The sequence below is a fragment of the Micropterus salmoides genome, unplaced genomic scaffold, assembly GCF_014851395.1.
Source record: "Micropterus salmoides isolate LMB-PRFRI ecotype aquatic unplaced genomic scaffold, ASM1485139v1 Ms_hic_scaffold_16, whole genome shotgun sequence".
In the NCBI taxonomy this organism is placed as follows: domain Eukaryota; kingdom Metazoa; phylum Chordata; class Actinopteri; order Centrarchiformes; family Centrarchidae; genus Micropterus; species Micropterus salmoides.
This window is the reverse complement of record NW_024040707.1, coordinates 16,823,769-16,842,726: the sequence shown is the minus strand read 5'-3', so window position 1 is coordinate 16,842,726 and position 18,958 is coordinate 16,823,769. Positions and strand designations below refer to the sequence as shown.

Below are 18,958 nucleotides of genomic sequence, written 5' to 3'. Positions count from 1 at the left end.
GTAGTGGTGTAGTAAGTATATTTCTCTCTGAAATGTAGTGTTATAAGCATGGCATAATATAAAAAGAAAATACTCAAGTAAAGTAAATTGTACTTAATGTACTTAACAGTATGTACCACCACAAAATATGAATAACAGATGCTAATCCTTGATATTGATATTTATCAGTTGATGTTGAATTGAGTAGTCTCTTATGGATGAATGAAAGAAAAAAATATATATTTCAGTTCCTTTCTTCCCCTTTTCTCCCTTTTTTCATAATTTTTTGTGTTGTTGTTGTTGATCATCAGTATAGTGAAATAACATGCAAATTGTATCACTAGAAAGTTTGTCATGCACACTAGAAACTTCCATGTCTGTACCACATGCTTGCTCATTTCAGTGGCTCATTACATCAGAGAGTCTGTCAAGTGGACTTATTGGTCTCTGTTTCCCTGTGTTGTCTCCCCTCTACTACTCCAGCACACACACAATTTCAGCGGCTTTTCTGAGCCTTGTCTCTTTTGTTCATCAAGCCCGACGCATCTACTTGTAGTCAGACAAGCAGGCGGATGCAAACAGGGCTGCTTTTTGTGAATGAAAACCAAACAACACAGCTTGAGACAGGATACTATAGCACACAGAATTGCAGTTCAGGGTAGTATGCTCGGCTCCTTGGCACATGCTTCTTCCTCTCCTTTTCTACTGGGCATGTTCAGTTTCGTTGAGTATGCTAGGGAGACAGGTGCCATCAGAGCAACCAACTAACAAAATCAATAACACTGTTTAAAGTTGGGCTTTTAGTCATTAACATGTAGGTCACCTGATTCACAACTTTAAATAGTTAATTATGAATCGTGATTTGCCCCTTTTGACATTTTAACAATGTAATTCACATGTGTATGAGCTGAAAGAAAATCAGCAATTAATAAGTGAAGAATGTGAAGAGTAAAATTTGTATGTGTGTCTGTGCATACATTTTTTGTGACAGTTGATGTGTGTTTGTGTGCATGTACGTGTGTGTGTGTGAGAGAGAGAGAGAGATTCAAACAGCTGTGAGATTGTGTGAGAGTGGGCCAAGGTAAAGTGGGCTCTGGCGACGCGTAAAATGAGCTGGGATTTGGGGGATTGGGGTTCAGTCTTAGTGTGAAATGGATTTTTTCCCCTTCATTAATCACTTTATTATCAAACCCCAAGGAAACGACATACATTGATACAAACACATACAGCATAATGTCTTTAACAACTATACCCTCCAGCACTACATTTTGAGGAAAGAACAACAAATGTGCTTGTATGCATGTACCTATCCTGCCAATTACAGAAAAATGATTAGTAAGAGATTTGCGCTCTTCTACATTTCTTGTTTTTGATCTACTGTATGCTTATTGTATAATTTATTGAGTTTTGTCTACATGTGGGTGCGTGTGTACATGCAGGCTTGCACATGTCTCTGTTTCTGTATACTAAAGTGCAGCCTGGATATTGGGATTCTAGCCTCTGATTGTTGTCCCACAGTCACACTGTGTAGGAGAGAGATTAGCAGCATCAGCTCATTCATGTGATGCGGCACAGCAGAAGGGTGGGGGTGGTGGGGTGGATATTGAGTTACCACAGACCATACAATATGTGTCACCACTGCCTGTCTCTGGCTTCAGCACAGTTTAAAGTACTTTTTTTCAGCAGACACATGAGATAGCCTTATCAGCCTATATATCAGCATAATATCTTGCTAGGGGAGTTGTAAGCCCACCTTTGCATGCTGCTTTTGTCGCCTGTGAATCAAGCTTCTCTCACATGAACGCCATAAAAACGCATGCCCATGCCTCCTTGACGAGCATTTGCAAATAAGTGCAATCTCTCTCATTAGTAGGCTTTAGGCGTATTGGCTTGGTCTATCTGTGTTTTGTGATTTGTGAGAGTTAAAGATAAATGCAGAATATTGAATAGATGGGGTGCAGGTTAGCTAATTTTTGTCTGTTTAAAATAAGTGAAATAGTTAATTGAAGATATAGAAGTAGACAGAAAACAAGAAAGAATGTTCTAAAAGTTAATAGTAGGGTTGGGCCGAAAGACGATGTCCATCGTTCATCGCCAATGGCTGATAGACATCACATTGTTGGCTTTGTGATTTAACCCCCTGCCGCCATTGCTTTTCACCCACCTCAGTAATTCACAGGGTGAGGCTTTATTTTGCCAATTGTATTTGTATTGGCCCTAGCTGAGGCTAATTATCTGGCCAGAGATTTTCTGATTAGGTGATCATGAAAGACCTGTTCCTCTTATCTCAATCGCGCAAGATTGTTGGACTGTTGCGCTTTGCTGCTGCTGCTGCCGCCATGTGGCTTCATGTGATCCCCTCGGTGTCTTGGGTCAAGCAGTGTTCTGAGTGGCATTATGGCCACATTCCATCTGCCCAAGGATGTTAAATAAAATAGTAAGCTTTTTAAAGGACCCCCCACTGCCATAACCCAACCCCCAACCCCACACCCCGTCGGATGCCAATTTGATAGAAATTGCCCAACATTAGTTTATAGGAAATACTGTCATAGCTAGGTACGTCAGAATTTTTTTGCTAGCCAACTGAAAAATAATAATAAAAAAAAAAAAACATTTCACAAAGGTGATTTTTAACGTTTGGGCTAAAAAACAGTCATGTTTGCGATACCACATGGACTCTAATGTAAAGTATGTAAAAGATTTATACAACGGAAGTGAATTAAACTTTGTTTGTCATGCTCACAGTGTGAAAAGATCATGTGGAAAAAAATTCAACAGCAGTGTGTCCAGTGTGGCTTTCCAAGACATTGTTTCTAGAAGGACACTGCTGCTGAGTTTTTTAAATGTCATTTTTCTGTCCATTCACCTTCATTATATTGGGGTGGCAGCATCTAATCTCACAGATGGATATTTTAAAACCTAGGCAAATTTAAGCCAACACTTTCTGCAAGTGGTAGGTAAGAAAATGTTTGTCATTTGCATGAATCGACCCTTAAAGTGAACAACCAATGACCCGATATCTCAGCAGTTACTTTTGCAAGTGAAATGATTTCAAATGATGGACTGAACAAGAGCAATATTTTGGGAAGAAAATGGAACAACATCTTTGATGGCTGCAAAAAGTTTGAATCGTAGCCCATATCACAGGTTAGCAGAAATCTCGTTGGTGAAATCAGGCCAGGTGCACAAACTTGAGCAATCTCCAGCAAACATAACAGAGGCAGATACTTATTAATACAGGAGCCTGAATCTGATTCCTCTGGTTGTCTTCTCATTTACTGCTGTTAAAGTTGCCACTGAAGCCCGCTTCCCTGTCCCCTCTCCTGGTAAATGGTGGTCCTGGGCATGTCAGTTGGCTTTGCTGTGATGATGATGTGATGTGAAGAGGATAGCTTCAGGCTAATTAGGCCTGGTCCTGCTCTGGTCAGCCAGACTGAACAGACAGCCTGCGGTCAGCTGGACCCTCTTAGCGTCTCACTGACCACACAAACGTGATCACAAACACATTAACACTTTCCTTATGCCTTGGTGAAGTGTGTTTCTGTCAGTTTCTGCTCCAGTTCCAGGACACGGATTTAGTGTAGCTGTAGACAAAAATATACTGGTTTCAATAGAAAGAGAGCGAGAGAGAGAGTGAGAACAATTCTTAGCTATGACTGCGTCCGTGAAGTCAGCCCATTCATTTTTATAATTAGCAAAGGAAGTGGGTGCAGTAGAGGAGAGAGATGAAAGGGGAAAGCAGGGGATACACAAACTAGAGTGAAGAAGAAGCTATAGGGAGCCAGTTAAGGGAGAAAGCATAAAGAGAAACCAGTCAAGCCAGTTCAGGTTTGAGCTGCCGCTGACCTGTCAGCTTTAACAGCCCACCACCGCCAGCCGGGAACCAGGATTGGCTTAAAACCTAGATTTTCAGTCTCTCTCACATATTGCACTTCAGTCAGCCAGTGGGATTATCGCTCTGATTTTCATACGGTTACGGTCGCTGTGATTTGGCTTGTGAGTCATCAGCCAGTCACTTTGATTGGCCACAGAAGATGTTACTTGAGGCTGCAATTAATTAGCAGTGCTGTTGGGTGGGGGGAAAGGTTTGTTTGAGAACATGTAAAACTTGTCGTGGTTGTGGTAGTTGTTTAGGCAGCACAGCTCTGAATCGAAAAGGACATTGATGTGTTCAAGTGTGCCTTCCCACTGTTCCTTTCTTTCGTTCCTTGTGTCTGATCCAATCTTTACCATATGCGAAACAGAAACAATTTTGAATGGCTGCACCTTGGCTTTTGAAGGGAATGTTGATACTTCACTGTTCTGCCGTGACATGCAAATGAATTTGGCAGCGAAGGCACCACTTCGGCAGCATTTCAAAGACGCACAGACTGTTCAGTGTTATGGCTATGAACGGAGTGTTGACTCTATGATATGGAGATAAAGATGAAACAGTGAGTTTGTCCCTGTGTGAACCTGATTTTATTCAACCCTCCTTGGCTTCTTGCTGTCAGTTGCCCTTTGCTATTCCTGCTGCTTGTTGTCTTTCAATCTCTCTTTCCTGGCTCCTTACTGGTGTAAGAAGTTTTCCAAGATGCTGTTACACTGTACATTGGACAATCATCTTCTCAAAAGTACCTTAATGTATCAGACCCTCTTTCCACTAATAATTCTTTTCCAAGCACCTCTCTCTTACATGATCATCCTGGTATCACTGGAATGTTGTACCTTCAGGCTCTGGCACTTGCACTCCTTATAATTGCTTGCTTGTAATGATGAATGTTTTAATCAAGTGATTTGAAGTTTATCTATTACCTTGTCCAGTACAAGTAATGCTCATGTCGTAAAATATTAAACTGAATGTAAATTTGCTTCTCTCTACACACCGCCTTCTGACCTCTCACTTCAGTATTATCTTTCCATGCTCCTTCTGTTCATCCATCATGCTATTCCTCTACTTTCTACCTTTTCACACTTAGTATCACTCTGCCTTCCCTTTCTTCCTCATCCTACCTGTCTTTTTGCATCTCTTGAATCTCTTTGGACCCACACAGCGTTTGCTCCCCCTGTCACAGTCTTTCGTCTCTCTTTTTGTTTCCCTTTATCTCTCTTTTTCCCTTTCTCATCTGTTTGTCTGTCTGGCTGTGTCTTTCTCTTGGGACGGAGGAAATGCGAGGAAGCCTGTATCATCTTACACACGCAAGTGGAGAAAGCAATGTGCCCATTATTCTAACAAGATAACGATCAATGATCAAATTCAGTGTCCCCTCTCAGTGTACCTTTTTGTGCTTGACTGTTTCCATTAAGGGCTTTTTTTTTTGCAGTGGCATTGCACAATGAACTGACTTATCTTAGGCATCATTCACTCAAGTGACCGGTATGTTTTGCTCAGCCGCTCTGCTTTCACTTTTGCCACCTTTAGCTATAACTAATAATTCACCCTTATCTAAGGTTTTGGTTTGAAGCAGAAAAATATTCCTCTCTGTTCGGCAGTGTCCTGCAGTTTTTTAAATGATTGCCTAAATCCAAAAGCTGCTGCCTTAGTTTCTGTTGCTGTTCCCGTTCCCCCTCCTACTGTGATCTCTCTCCCCTCGCCCTGCTCCTCGTGTGTGTTGACGCACAGGAGCAGCTAAGAGCATGCGTCTAAGCAGGTTGGCATAACATTAGAGAGGGCATGCCATTTGATATGGCGGTAATCTTCTGTTAAATCCCCCAAGAGTGAAACACAGCCGCCTGCAGCTTTGCACAGATCTCAAAAATGGTTTTCTTTTCTTCTTCTTTTTTTTCTCTGTACAAGTATACCCCCTTGCTTAGATCAGCTCTGAATATATGTGTGTGGCTTGTATGGGTGTGGAATTAGCGAGACTTAATGTCACTGTCCCCGGTAAAGGCGTTGGTTAAGCTAAACACCCTAGTATTGGTTTATAGCACAGTAATGTGATTTAGTGTTGTGCGGATACTGAGGGCCTGGGTGTGTCATTGATACTTTAATGTGTGGCTGGTAAAACTTGATGGTGGCTAATAATTCTCTTGGCTGAGCTGATTGGTTTCGTTTATATGTAGATTACTTTGGAGAAGCAACGCCTACTAAGCTATATTGCGCATTTGGACAGCTGATAATGCATGCTTAGTACTTTGCAGCATTTCTACTGGTCCTTGGTTGTAAATTGTAATTATGTTTCTCTATGTTGTAATTTTACCACTGCTACTACTGGCTACTTTGTGGCTATGTCTGTTCATACTGGAAGAGGAAATCTGTAGTTTTCACTCAGGTTTCTCCCATTTTTTTCTGTTAAACTCTTTTTTTGTGAAGCTGTTCTTATCAAAGATCTACTGTTAGGATAGATGGTGTCATATGCTGTCAACGTGTGATTTTAGTTTATATAAATACACTTGAATTGCTTTTACTTGGTGTAGTGTAGAATCTGCTTTTTATAACTTATCGACCTCAAAAATTGCCAGATAATAAGGTATGTTTTTAATACCCATGACTGCAAGCAGTTTGAATGTGAGAGTATCTTATTTCCTCCCTTACTTTGCTTTGACTGAGAATATGGTTATTTACCAGATGTGAGCCAAATAATGGGTACCATTACTGCAGATAGGAAACTGAACGTTAGCATGAGCTTACACTGGGACATGCATGCTTTCAACTATCATATCCACTGTAGAGCAAAGTAAACATGCCTTTTTTCAGTCATCACTTTATTAAAAGTAAGTAATTGAAATATTGAAATGCAGTAATTGTCACCTGATAACATGAATGTGTGGGTTTTCTTTCAGAAATATAAGGAGTTTGAGAGGGCAGTGCGAGTGGAGGAGATTGATGGACTACAGCTCGTAAAGAGGCTGGCAGAGGACATGGAGGAGATGTTTCACAAGAAAGCCCAGGCAATGAAGGTACTTGTTTCTATATATCTTTTAAATGTGGTATTGTTCTATTTATAACCATCTACATTTCACATGTACTGTAGAATATAACAAATAATAGTAACTATGTAAAAAAAATAGAAATGATTTTCAGTTGATCTTTTGCCAGAAAGGCTAAAAAGTAAAGTTAGACTGAGCTCAGCGAAATCACTTGATAAAGTATTTCTTTCTGACCACTATGCTGCTCACCCTGTTGGATATCTGAAGGAGTGTTGTAGTGTCACATTGCCACAGTGAAACCAGACACATCTTGCGTTTGCTATGTGCATGTGTGAGAGAGATATGTGAGAGAACAGGTGCTGTGGGTGAGGCGACAGACAGAGAGGAGCTGTGATCCACCCATCTGTGTCTGTGTCACTTTATTGATCTGCTCAGACCAAACATCATTATCAGAGAGGCCACTTTAGGACAAAGCTGTAAACTTAAACTAAAATCATTTCATTTCAAGTTTTAAATGTTCTTATCCCTTGTTTTGTTCAATTCTGTGTGTATGCCTGGATATATGGGGTGTGTTTTGTCTTTAAAACACAGGTGGACTGAATAGACTGTAGCATTAGTATCCTGTGGTGGAGAAGTACTGTGCTTAAGTATAATGGTGCGATCTCATACAATGCAAATTTAATTTTCAAATTGCATGTCTTGCATGAATTTGACCTCAGGACTACTCGCACGTGTGTTACCAACATTACATACAATGCAACAATGCGAATAAACACAGCCCAGCAGTATGGACCCAAAATAAACATTTAGTTGGGATTTAATTACAATAAATGGTTCAAAATGATGCTGAAATAACTACATCAACTTTTAAAATTCTTGTTTCCTGAGTCGAGTTTGGATCGATCAGGGTCATGCCATGCTAACTTGTATCACAGTCAAGAACAACAATAGCTGGAGTCAAGTAAACGACACATATTTTCTGAACTTACCAGGTAGTTCAACTTCCTCACTTACTTTTCTCCAAGCAGTCTCCCGTTTTGCCCGGTTTCTGTATAAATATGAAGAAGTAACACAGAGCTGTGGGTGAAAAGCGGAGGTCGGAAACTCAGTAGCTCACTGCTTTCAATACCATAAATTATGATTAAAAGTTAATTTAATAAAATCTATTTCCTCTGAGTTCCCCCCACCAGTAAACGGCTCAGTATCAGATCATAATCTGGTGCGGGTGCGGGTGTTTATTTGTCCAAAAGCTCCGGCGCTGCCCCCAACTCCCTCCTCCAGAGCTCTATCCCTCCGATTATTAATACTTGTGTACTTTGACTTAAAATTTTGAACACAGGACTTTCACTCATTTTGGTGTATTTTATATATTGTATTATTTATTTCTTAAATAAAATATCTGAATGCTTCTTTCACCAGTGTTGTCGGTACAGGTGTACATGTACAGGGTGAACACACTTGTCCATATCTGTGTGTGAGCATGTCTGCATGCATGTGGATTTGTGTGTGTGCGTGTGTGTGTGTGTCTGTGTGTGTGTGTGGGTGGGTGTGTGGGTTGTCAATGCTGTAACAGGTGCAGTTCAGGATGCGTCCACGGTGCACTGCCTCTCTGGCTGCAGCTCTAGCTCCAGGTGATAGATCCTATCAGGACAACATGGTGCTGTTAACAGAAATTGGATTTCTCTTTGAGAGTCTGGTCCAAGGATACAAGCTGAAAGGAAAGCGAGTGGGGGGGGATAGTGATAGTGATAGTGATAGTGACAAACCATTTCCATGCTTCAGCTTTGCTTGTGTCTGTGTTATTATTCTTATGTATGATACCTTTGCCCACTCGGACTGCATGACCATGCCTTTTTCACAGTGTTACATTTACTTTGAAAGCATCCGCATTTCCACCTGTCTACATGCACAACAGCCTTCACTGAGCACATAGAGAAGATGAAGTATTTCATGCTAATATGAGTCATCTGGCATTTTGAAAAATATGACTCCTACTCTTACATAACGTTTGTTGGCATGAAAGCAAGGTTCTAATTGAATATTGTTCTGGTTATATTATTAACTCCTTCAATAGAAAATGGGGGATTTCTTATAATAATGAACATTGTGCTGGAACCGCTGCTTTCCGGACCAACTGTATTCAACTTATGTAACTAAATTTGAGAGACATGTCTTGTCTGTTGCAAGTGTCTAATAAACTAACTTACTGACAAGAGTACATTTTATTGAGCTGTGAGATTAGATGTATTGAATGTAGTAACACAGTTGTCTGTGTGTGCCATCTCCTTGAGAGTGCGTTAAATCCCTGGAGATATGAGGACTTGGTTAGCTAATGGCTTCTCTGAAGCCGTCTGCCCAGATGCAGGATGCCTGGTAATTGTGCATCTCAGGGGGTTTTGTATGCCAGTGTGTGGTAATATGTGTGTGGAGTAAACGTCATGGGGATTGATGAGAAGATGAGAGGGAATACTGGTAATGGGGATGATGGAAATGTGCTTTAGCAAAGACAGATGAAAGAAGTGAGGGAAAACGGAAAACAATAAATTTTATAGGAAAGAAATTTGAAGAAGGTGGAGGAGCGACAAGAAAGGCCCAATGCTTACATGCATGGAGAATATAACCATTTCATTTTTAACACTGACCTTGTGATGCATTGTTAGTCGCGAACATACAATGGAAGTATCCAAGATTCCTCTTTCTCTTTTTTCCCTTCTTTCTCCAATTTCTCTCTGCTTTTATTACCCAAACTCTCATCTGTCTGACCTAGCGTGCAGTCCCTCAGCTGTCCTTAAGCATCCCTGGCTCTTTTGTCAGTCTCTCCCCGCTCTACTCCGCCTCTTCCCATCTCTCTGCTTTTTGCTAAAGTATATGTGGCGCATCAGTGATTCATTTTCCGTGCAGACGCTCTTCCCTGTCCGTCAATGTGGTTTTATCTAACCGTCTCCTCGTCGATTCCCCCTCTTTATCGCTCGCCACCACCTGCTGAGAGACAGCAGCTTCTGCTGCTGTAAAAGGCTGCACCTGTAAATATGTGTGCATGCCAGTTAATGTCATTCTTTTTAAGTGTGTTTAGGTGAGAGAAGGTTTGTGCTTTCACTCTTGTGCATTAAGAGAATGGCTTTGATTTGAATAGAGCAAGATAATATGGTAGAGAAACGTGTATAATCTGAATTCCTAGTATTTAAGCTTCATGCATGCTTTGTGTGTGGTATTGTGTGTAACAGAGAGTGACAGACTGCATATATATGTGTGTGTAATTACATTTAGAATTGGTGTTTGATTGTGTTCATGTCTCGACCCTTTATCATCTCCACATTATTGTGGCAAGCACAGGAAATAAAACTTTGGGCAAGAGCAGTTGAGCCCTTTAGTTGCTTCAGACAATTTAATTGCAACTTCACTGTTATAGATAAGATAATAAAAAAAGTGCCAATCAAACAATGTTTCAAAGTAAACAGCTTCCAAAGGACATGTGTGTGTGTGTGTGTGTGTGTGTGTGTGTGTGTGTGTCCTTGTTTTTATCTTTTGTGTGTGTACTGTAAATAGGCATGCATGTGTATTTATGTGTTTATTCCAGGGCTCAGCAAGCTGTCTTACTTCGCCATTGTTAGTTTTTGATTGCCATTACCTTCATCAGTTCCTGAGTTGGTGGGGTATTATCATTGTCTAGCAGACAGCAATATCCTCTCCTCTCCTCTCCTCTCCTCTCCTCTCCTCCGCTCTCCTCTGTCTCTCTACCTCTATCTCTTTTGTAAAAAGCTTGTCTGCTGGCTGAAAATGGTGGAAAAAGCAGACGGTTAAAGAAACAGTGAACATGTTGTTATCAAAGTTGAAAGGCGTGGAGCTATTGTAATGCCCTCTTTGAAGTCGAGCATGGCTGTGTTTCATGTGACAAATGCACTTCAAAGGAGAGTGGATGCCTTGCTGCCAGGGCTGTTTCTCCTGTAATGGCATTCGGTCTCTGCATGCTCTGTACCTGCTGATATCATTTACCTGTGGCAGCTACGCCTCTATAGTCCTCAACATGATTACCTTTGTAGAGCAGGGGAAGTCTACATGGGGGTATGTTAGAAATAAAAGCCTGTAAATGAAATGTCTCAGCCAGCAAAACCTCCTATGAACTTTAATTTTCATTTGCTAACATGCACAAAGAATTTTAAACACAAATTTAGCATTTCAACAATATGGCACAACTCATCCTCTGCAGGAGATGATTTGAATTAAGATTTACAGAGGTTTATTACAGCTTGGGTTTTATTTTCTGAAAATGATAACATTGCAGTTTTGCAGTGCTAAAAAGAAGTCTGACAGAGCAAGAAATACCAGCAATCAGACAATCAAACGTCATGGTTAGTTGAACTTGTTTGGAACAAACAAAGAGAAATATGGAGAAAATGAAGATGCATGAAAAAACACAAAGGCTTCTTCCACATTCATCACAGTTAAAAAACTAACTTCGAGTTTCAAATTCAGCCTACTTGCCGTTTTTGTGCTCAGACACACACACACACACACACACACAGACACAATTTTCTCGTGCCATCAGGAAATATTACTGACATTTTGGGTGCACTCACTTTGATTTCACTTCCAATGAAAGTGGTTTTAAAAAGTATTGCCCAAACTACAAATATAAGTTGTAATAAACCACAATTTACCTGTAAGGGTAGTGTCAGCAAGCCACACAATAGCCACGTTTCCATCCAAATGTAGTGCAAATTACAACCGAATTTCTAGAAAATCATAGGGTATCATAGGGTTTTCCAACTCATCCAAGCGTTTGTTTTGTTTCATTTATTTTTCTCAAATTTCTGACACTTTCACACAGGCTGTTTTTTAATGACCAGAATGAAAGTGCACATACAAACTGATGGCTGGAAATACTAAATGTCATTAGTCATGAGTTTCCTTTTTCAACATTTTGTTCATGTTCTCTCCCCTAAAGAAACAGAAAAAAAGGAAAGACAAATTATTATTCCTTGATTGCAGACATGTGTAAAAGCTGAAATTGCTATCCAGGATAGTTCTGTTAGGGATTATAATGGTGTGGCCTGACCCTGCAGTCTTGTCCTGCCCTTTCCTCCTGTCTTCCCTCCTCACTGACGTACCACACTGTCACACTGCGCTTACAACACTGCTCCCCTCATTTTCCTCATTTTATTAGCTGTCCTCAGTCTCAGATCATTGCCACATCTGTGTGTCTGTGTCTGTCTGTCTGTGTGTGAGTGTTTCTAAAAGAGTGAGGGCCACTAATGACAAGGCAGAGCCAGCCAATAGATGTCTGGACAGTGGCAGTCTCTTCCTTCTCCTTCTCTCTGGTTGTTTTTCTGTCAGCAAGAAATCTAATTGGGAGAGATTGAATTGTTTTCTAGAATGGTAAAACGGGGATGTAGGCAGGAAGGATGAGAAAAGCAAATGTCAAGAAAATATATAAGTCAAAGTTCAGTGTAAGCATGGATTGAAAGTGAAGAAAGTGTGAAGAAAGAGGAAATATGAGACAGAGATTGGGAAGGCAGGGCTAGGTTAAGCACATTGCCTTCATATTCCCTTTCAGTCAGCAGAACTGCTGAGAACTTGTCAAGTATTGATTATTGGGACTTGATGTTTCAAAGTTCACTCCCTACTCTCTCTTCACACCCTCTCTCGTTCCCTCTCTCTTTCACTTTCCCTTTGTATCGGTCTCTCCGCCATGCTCTGTCTACTTGGCTTGTACCCAATCTAAATGTGCGAAACAGAGGAAGCAAAGTGTCACAGAGCACTTTTCCATTTTGTTGATGCTGCAACTCTTCCTTGGCTGGTTGGACAATATTAATTGCTGTCCCCAGTGCTATTGATGGGCTGACCCGAGCCAATCCCGTTCAGCCCAGCCCAGGCCTCGATGGATCAGGCCTCTGGCAGCACAAAGACCCGTAGGACCTGCCCTGATCCAGTAGGCCAATGCTTATTTAGCATTTCTTCTTTAAACTGAGAAATAGCTATACATATGCCAAACAGAAGCAAGTTATTCAAGTGCATTAGCTTACTGCATGTATACTTTAATTGTGTAAGGGTGCACATAGAGACATTTTAAGAGTGCAGACATATTTAGATGTGGGGAAAAAGTATCAGTACTACTATTTACACATGCAGACAGAGCTGAGGAATGCAGCTGAGCTTGATTAATTTGGGCCAGTGTTGGTAAGTTGTGTATTAAATAGTTAACTCTAACTAGCTTTAACTCTGCTACTCTTAAGGCTACTCTTAATGTTCAGATGTCCTCAACAAATTATAATTCAGAAGAATGATTATATGGAAAAAAGAAAAGGTAAGTTCTATCCTAAGTACAAATGCATGCTGAACCAACAGCACACAGCACCCCTGGGAATGTTTTTTTTTTATTGTGAGTCTATTCAGAGCTGTAGTTGACTGTGGTCTTGTTCTAGGCTACCTCGGGAGAACATTCACATTCAGGCCACTGCCCTTCCCTCCCCTTGGTGGAGGAAGTGTGCCAAGGCAAGACTTAATGTACTGCTTAAAAAAAGTCCGCTACCAGTCAATAATATATGTGACCCCCCCATCCACCACTCCTGTGCTCCTTTGACAGCGGTGGCTGTTAGCATAGCTCAGCTATATATGACAGCTTTCGCTAACTTTCACGGCTTTAGTGTTGCATTCATAATGGATAGGCATTTGTTAAGGTCAGTGGCTTCAACCGTCAGGAAATCTACCACACAGCATGTACAGCGCAAGAACAAAAGGCCAATCAAGTTGACAGCTAAATGGGGGGGATCGTTTATGAACTTTTGAAAGTGTAAACAAGCTGAATCCTTTGTCGGGCAAATCACAATCACAGGATGGCAGATAATGAAAGAGGGCGGATGAGTGCAAATGTCAGAGAAATGGAGTGGGCGGGTGGAAGGGGGTGGGTTGAAAAATTATGAAATAGGAACGGAAATTGTGTTTAATTGCGAGGGAAGACCTTGCTTCACCTAACAATGGGGAACTGGGGGAACATTCGGATAGTTAGGTTTTTTTTCAGGTTGAAAAAAGTTGGGTCTACACCGGTCAGAACCAAAGATGATATTGTCTTAATAGGGACTCAAATCTGATTGAAACCTGTATTTTTAGGCCTAGCAGAATTTCAAACAATTAACATGTAGCAAAACACACAGATATCTTGTCATGGCTGGGATACATGTCAATACATTTATTCCATGCCTCAGACATTTCCTTCTTTAGGACAAAATAAATTATCTTAATGCTAATTTATTCTTCATATGCATCGTTTTCAGTGTTTATATGCATCACTTCAGGCAACCTGACAGCTCCAAAGTATCATAGGAAGTGTTACAAAGCAACGGGGGCACAACACATTGTTTCCTGTGGTTTGATTTGGGCTGAAAACAAATTAACAAATAAAATGAACCTGAGGGGAATTAAGGGAAAATTGAGCCTGACCCAGACCAGGCCAGTCGGGTCGGGTCTAATCAGGTTTGTGCTGAGAATCAAAGCTCTGCAGTGAAAACAGAGACCAGCAGAAACACACCGGGGATCTGATCTGAGTCTTCTTCTAGCGCTAACAAATGTAATCCAGCTACCACAGCAAGCCTTGTTAGCTCTGTGTGTTCAGATTTTACCCTGTCAGTTACAGTGAAGGCCTGTGAATGTGTACGGTTGTGTATGAGCGTGTGTGTGTGTGTGTGTGTGTGTGTGTTTTGAGGGAGACAACAGGGCCTGTCTCTCTGACTGTGTCAGTTTAATTAATGCTGTCATCTCTTACCAAGCCCAAGTCTCGACAGAATGACTTGAGAGAAAAAAAGTGTTTTTCTCTCTTTTTTTTTTAAACTGCATCATACACTTTGACAGGACCACCTATTGACGAAAAGACATGGCAGGCTCATTTGAATATATATATGCGAGACACACACAAACACATGCAGACAGATAGCGCACACAATCACATGGGCACACAGCAATACAACACACACACAAAGACAAACGCACCACCTGTAGTGTTCGCCGTGGTGATATGCTGGAATTGAAATTCACAGGAGTGAGTAGTACCTACTTATCTCTAATCTGTTTTTCCAAATGAAAAACTCCCTGCTACTATACAAGTTATTTTTTACCCCAGAGCTTTAACTCCCATGTTATTGCATGGTAAGTTATACTACATGAACGATATGCCAGAATAGATTATCTGCAAGTATGTAAATGTTCAGCAGTTGTTGACCATGTAAAAGGATGATGTAATGTTGTGTAATTTTTGCAGCCAGTTGTTTTTCATGTACACACATATGAGAGAGTAATAGACTAAATTTTTAGTCATAGGATTGAAAAATTATACATTTCACAATATGACTTTTTTTCAGGCCGTCTCACATCTGCATATTGATAGATACGCACACACACAGCTACAAACACACACACACACACACAAACACTCGGATTCCACCACGCGCACAATGACAGAATTGCATACTCTCACATTCAGTGATTGACATTTGCAAAAGCGGCTGCATGACAGAAAGGGTCAAAGGCCTAATATTTTAACACGTGTCAGCTTAGAAAAACATTAACTCTCCCGCATGCACATGCAAACACACACCGTCACCCACTCACAAACGCTGAAAAGAGTCTTTCTATCAACACCATCTTCATATGCAGCGTCTGACATTTCGCTGGGAGTGTGAGGCTAAGCGTTCAGACCTTTAGAGAATGTTATTCCTCAAACCTCTCTCATCCTCCCTTTATTCAGTCGTCCTTCTCTTTGTTTGTTCCTAGAGTATGCTCTGGTGTGGATTTTCCGCAGATGCACCTGCCGGAGGTTTCGCGGCGCCTCTCAATGCCCGGATGTACACACACACAGAAACATAAACTAACACACATGCTAGTTTCTTCTATTCTGAAGGCAATCTGAAGAAGTCCAGGCCAGAGAGGACACAGAAGCAGCCACTATGTCTTATGCTGTTCTCCATCATAACCACAAAGGAAGCAGAACATATAATAACAGAACAGAAGTGCACACATGAATTTATAGCACAGAATCATATGCAACGATATGCAATGGCCAGGTGTGTTGCTATGGTGAAGAAAATGATTGGCCAGACTGTAGATTACAGTGTTCACTTCCCAAAACAGCCTGCCTGCACACACAGCAGCAGCTCAACACACACACACACACACACACACACACACACACACACACAACTTCACACATGGCTCAGCTGAAATAAGCTGGCTGATTGCAGTAGGTTTACGGGTAAAGCCATTTGAATGGAAATGTGAAATGGAAGTGCATTACCAAAACTCATAGACACCAGGACCAGCTGTGAATGAGAGAAATCACTTGCTATGAGAACATTACAGTTAGAATTAGAGAGAAGTGCTTGTGCTTGTGTGTGTGTATGTGTGTGTGACAGAGATCCCTGAGTGTCAAGCTGTTACTTGGGTCCTTCATCTATAGCCTGTTTGAAATGCTCTTTGCCAGCCATTGTTACAGACTTTTTCTTCATTGAACACAAACCACAATTTTCTCAGTGACAGACCACAGGCAGTAGGGATTGGCACATTTACATCTTCAACTATCATCACCAACAATGGAACCCCTCAAAGCTGTGTACTCAGTCCCTTCATCTACACCCTCTACACAAATGATTGTATCAGCCCTTCATCCATCACCACATACTGTATGTACGTCACATACTATGATGTAACAGCCACACTTGAACTGCTGTGTAGGTACCAAATCCGTGCTGCCTGCCGGATCACTATCTGCAAAAGTGGTCCTGTCTGTCAACGAAGGTTACCACAAATGTGCCTTTTTATAATTACTTTACACTTGTGTGTTGTTGTCTGTTCTCATCTCAGGGTGTCAAATACACTCATACGCTCATATGCTCATACGCACCCTTCGGCGAGCGTATGAGCATATGAGCATACCAGGGCTGTATGAGACGCGCTGTCTAGACCAGAAGCGCTAGTAGCTAGCTAGGTAGCTAGCTATGTTACAAAAAAGGCGTTGACATCTTTCCAAAGCCCTTACCCTTACCCTAACCATCACAGGGGTGTGCCTAAACCTAAGTCAGCGATTGTATGTATGTTGACTGGCTAACCTCACAGCTGTGCTAACAGCTAGGGTTAGCCTCCTTTGTGTTGCTACTTTGTTAGATTGTCGTCATCATTATAAATTAAAAATGTACTGTTGAATAAGGTTTTTCATATCTTAAGTATATTCCTATTACACAACAGTTTAATCTCCAGTGGTTAAAAAACATCATTATCTTGATTTGAAAGATTTAGTTGGATCATTTTGAATAGTTACCTTCTTTGATTGACAGAACCACTTTTGCGCATGTGCAGAAAGGATCTGGCAGGCGGTACTGATTTGGCACTGACATGCTGGACAACCCTCCATTTCCAACTTGACACAATGGTGTACAATAAACTACGTCTAACAGCTGAATATTATTAAATAAAACTAAAGATTTTAAACAGTGGTGTGTTGATCAGATTTTGTTCGATCAACACATCACTGCTGTCCATAAATGACACCAGCAAAGACTCCATGTCAAACGGTTTTGTTGGCCCCCACCTCCTTTTGTGCTTTGCAAAAGCATACTTTAACCCTGCTGTGCTGCCCCCCTCCCTCTTTACCATATTAACCATGTCCAACAAAAACAATCTTATCAGCATCACACAATTCCTCCAAGATCATCTGCCTCCCTATCCCCAATCTTTCAAACATGATCCACAGAGCCATGAGATGCCTTCCACTCATAACAGCAAATGACTCTGATCACCCCCTTAGTCCACTCTTCACAGTACTGCTTTCTGGTCTTAGAAACAAGACTTTAAGATGGAGAACAGCTCACTTTGGCACAAGCTTTGCCCCTTCTGCTGTAGCAGCCCTGAACACACTTCCTTGTTGACACTGTAGAGATGTAGACATATCTGAGTGCATATACTGTATGTGTGTTAGGGGTATGACGATACATATTATTCATGTCTTGTCTGTCACTCTGTTGTCGTTTATTGTTTCCAGCAGGTACCTAAAATGCTGCCACACAAACAATTAAAATAAAATAAAAACTAATGTGTATATAAGTTTCGGATATGGACATGGTATGTAAACAATATATGTGAGCAAGTGTATATGTTATATATGTGTATATCTGTATGTTTCTGTATGGAATATGTACAGGCTTTGAAAAAAGGGATTCATCAAGCAAACCTGACAAACATTCACTGGCTCTGTCTTCTCAATAGTGAGGATTTGCTGCTTTTCACTGTTTTATATCACTGTGATCTGAACATCTTTGGATTTTGGACCAATAGCTGGGCAACATTATACATGAAGATCTCACCTTAGCCTCTAAAAAATGTAACTGTAATGGCAGATTTTACACACAAAACCATTAATTGACTATTTGAATAAAATCATGACAGATGAATTGCTAATAAAAAATAATCACCATTTGAAGTCACACATTCACAACACAGACTCCTGATTTTTTTTCTACAATTACAATTTACATTCAATAATTACTATTTTACAGTAGATATTCCAGTTCTCAAATGCTTCTCAAGCAACCCATCCGTACACTGCAACATGTGTAACTTGATTGAAAAGGGACTGTGCAACATACATTTCTCCACGATTATCTTTAATTTGAGAATGATGACAGCAACATGTTGCATGCTTTTGACAAAAAAAAGTTGATAGTTCCAGAGAGAGAGAGAGAGAGAGAGAGAGAGAGAGAGAGAGAGAGAGAATAACATTGACCCAAAGGCACACAAATACCCTCACCACCCTACAGGCACACACAGCCGAAGGTAGCAGTGTAAATGTGTGTGTCCTGGGGTTTGTAGTGTTGCTCTGGTGGGGTACTTATAAAGCCAGTTGTAAAGCTACTTTCTGCATGTGTGTTTCTCTGCCTTTATATTTTTTTTGATCCACTATTTAATTCACTTTTGTACTAAAACTATTATATTTCTCCTCTACCTTCCCCTTCCCTCTTCTCCTCTAGAGACTGGTAGAAGCGGCCGAGGAAGCCCACCTACAGCACGAGGAGGATCCAAACCTGCAGGTATGTGTATATGTATCCTCTGGCTCTACTGTGTATTCTGACCACAAACAAGATTACAACCC

At 40.9% G+C, this 18,958-nt stretch overlaps 1 protein-coding gene across 2 annotated transcripts in view; it reads left to right on the top strand.

Moving 5' to 3' along the window:
* Window positions 1–18,958, top strand: part of cacna2d3a (calcium channel, voltage-dependent, alpha 2/delta subunit 3a) — a 131,444-nt gene that overhangs the window by 15,676 nt on the left and 96,810 nt on the right. For both annotated transcript variants that reach the window (XM_038723463.1, XM_038723464.1), the window contains exons 3-4: window positions 6,742–6,858; window positions 18,837–18,896. In XM_038723463.1, coding sequence (XP_038579391.1) covers window positions 6,742–6,858; window positions 18,837–18,896 — 177 coding nt within the window. The remainder of the gene's footprint in view (window positions 1–6,741; window positions 6,859–18,836; window positions 18,897–18,958) is intronic.